At 43.2% G+C, this 977-nt stretch overlaps 1 protein-coding gene across 1 annotated transcript in view; it reads right to left on the bottom strand.

Annotated features, from left to right (window-relative positions):
- Nucleotides 1–111: 111 nt before the first annotated feature.
- The window catches only part of COLGALT2 (collagen beta(1-O)galactosyltransferase 2), a 51,729-nt gene continuing 50,863 nt past the window's right edge, over nucleotides 112–977 (bottom strand). The window contains exon 10 of the mRNA XM_019528346.1: nucleotides 112–779. Coding sequence (XP_019383891.1) covers nucleotides 491–779 — 289 coding nt within the window. The 3' untranslated portion in view covers nucleotides 112–490. The remainder of the gene's footprint in view (nucleotides 780–977) is intronic.

Below are 977 nucleotides of genomic sequence, written 5' to 3'. Positions count from 1 at the left end.
AGCTTCTTTCGGAGAAAGGGGTTACAAAAACCACAAATCTACAACAGTTAGTGTTACGCAGCAGCACAGTAACAACTATGTAAAAAGGTATTATGCTTATCCACTCATAGCCCCTATATATTAATCTTTATAAATACAGTATTCTACACAAGGAACTGTAGAAAGTCGTCATTCAAGGAATTTTTGTGATTATTCATGTAAACGCAGCATGCCATGGAGCCAGCTCATTGCTCTGTGGAAGTGTCGACATTACAAGTCCACGTGAGAATGGACTGCAGTTTGTGTTACACTTTTTTAGAAGTCTCTGTTCTTCTGCCAGCCTGGAACATTTTGGTTCAATTCCAAACCCAGAAAGAAGAGACCAGGCTCAACTCAATTTGCTTTTGCATTAAAGACGGAGACCATGTTAACAGCTCTACAAGCTTCTAGGAGAAACCTAAAGTGTGAGGCAGGGTTAGCGGTGGTTAGAGTCACACAGCAAGCTGGGGAGTCATAGTTCATCCCTTGATGATGATGTGTCAAGAGATGATTGTGGTGGCAAGGCATCTTTGTTCTGGGCATCACTGTGGATCTTGCCCTGCTGCCGGGATTTCCAAGAATGTGTTCTGTCCCAGTCAGTGGATACCGTCTCATTGTCCCAGATAGTGGAGGTTTCTGTGTCACTGAGGTAACCCGGCTGCCCAGTGTAATGGGTTGGATAAATAAGCAAGGGCTCTGCCGAGAAGGCTTTCAAGTCTCTGGACTCATAATACTCCATGTACTTCGTTCTGAAGACGAGAAAACAATATTACTAGCAGAAACAACACTTGCTCAGCATCACTAGACTCTCTTTGCCTTTTCATGGCTTACAAGCCCGTCTACTGAGCATTGACAGGCTGGCAAGCTTACATCCGTCTAATAGGACCTGGGTAAATAATTTGAGACTGAACCGTACAAAAGGTAGAAATACAATTATCGCTTTTCGGAAAAAATGATCT

This window comes from Gavialis gangeticus, unplaced genomic scaffold (assembly GCF_001723915.1).
Source record: "Gavialis gangeticus isolate Ggan-Ray unplaced genomic scaffold, GavGan_comp1, whole genome shotgun sequence".
NCBI classification, from domain to species: Eukaryota; Metazoa; Chordata; order Crocodylia; family Gavialidae; genus Gavialis; species Gavialis gangeticus.
Note: the sequence above shows the minus strand (reverse complement) of the source record. Positions and strands in the feature narration are given on the sequence as shown.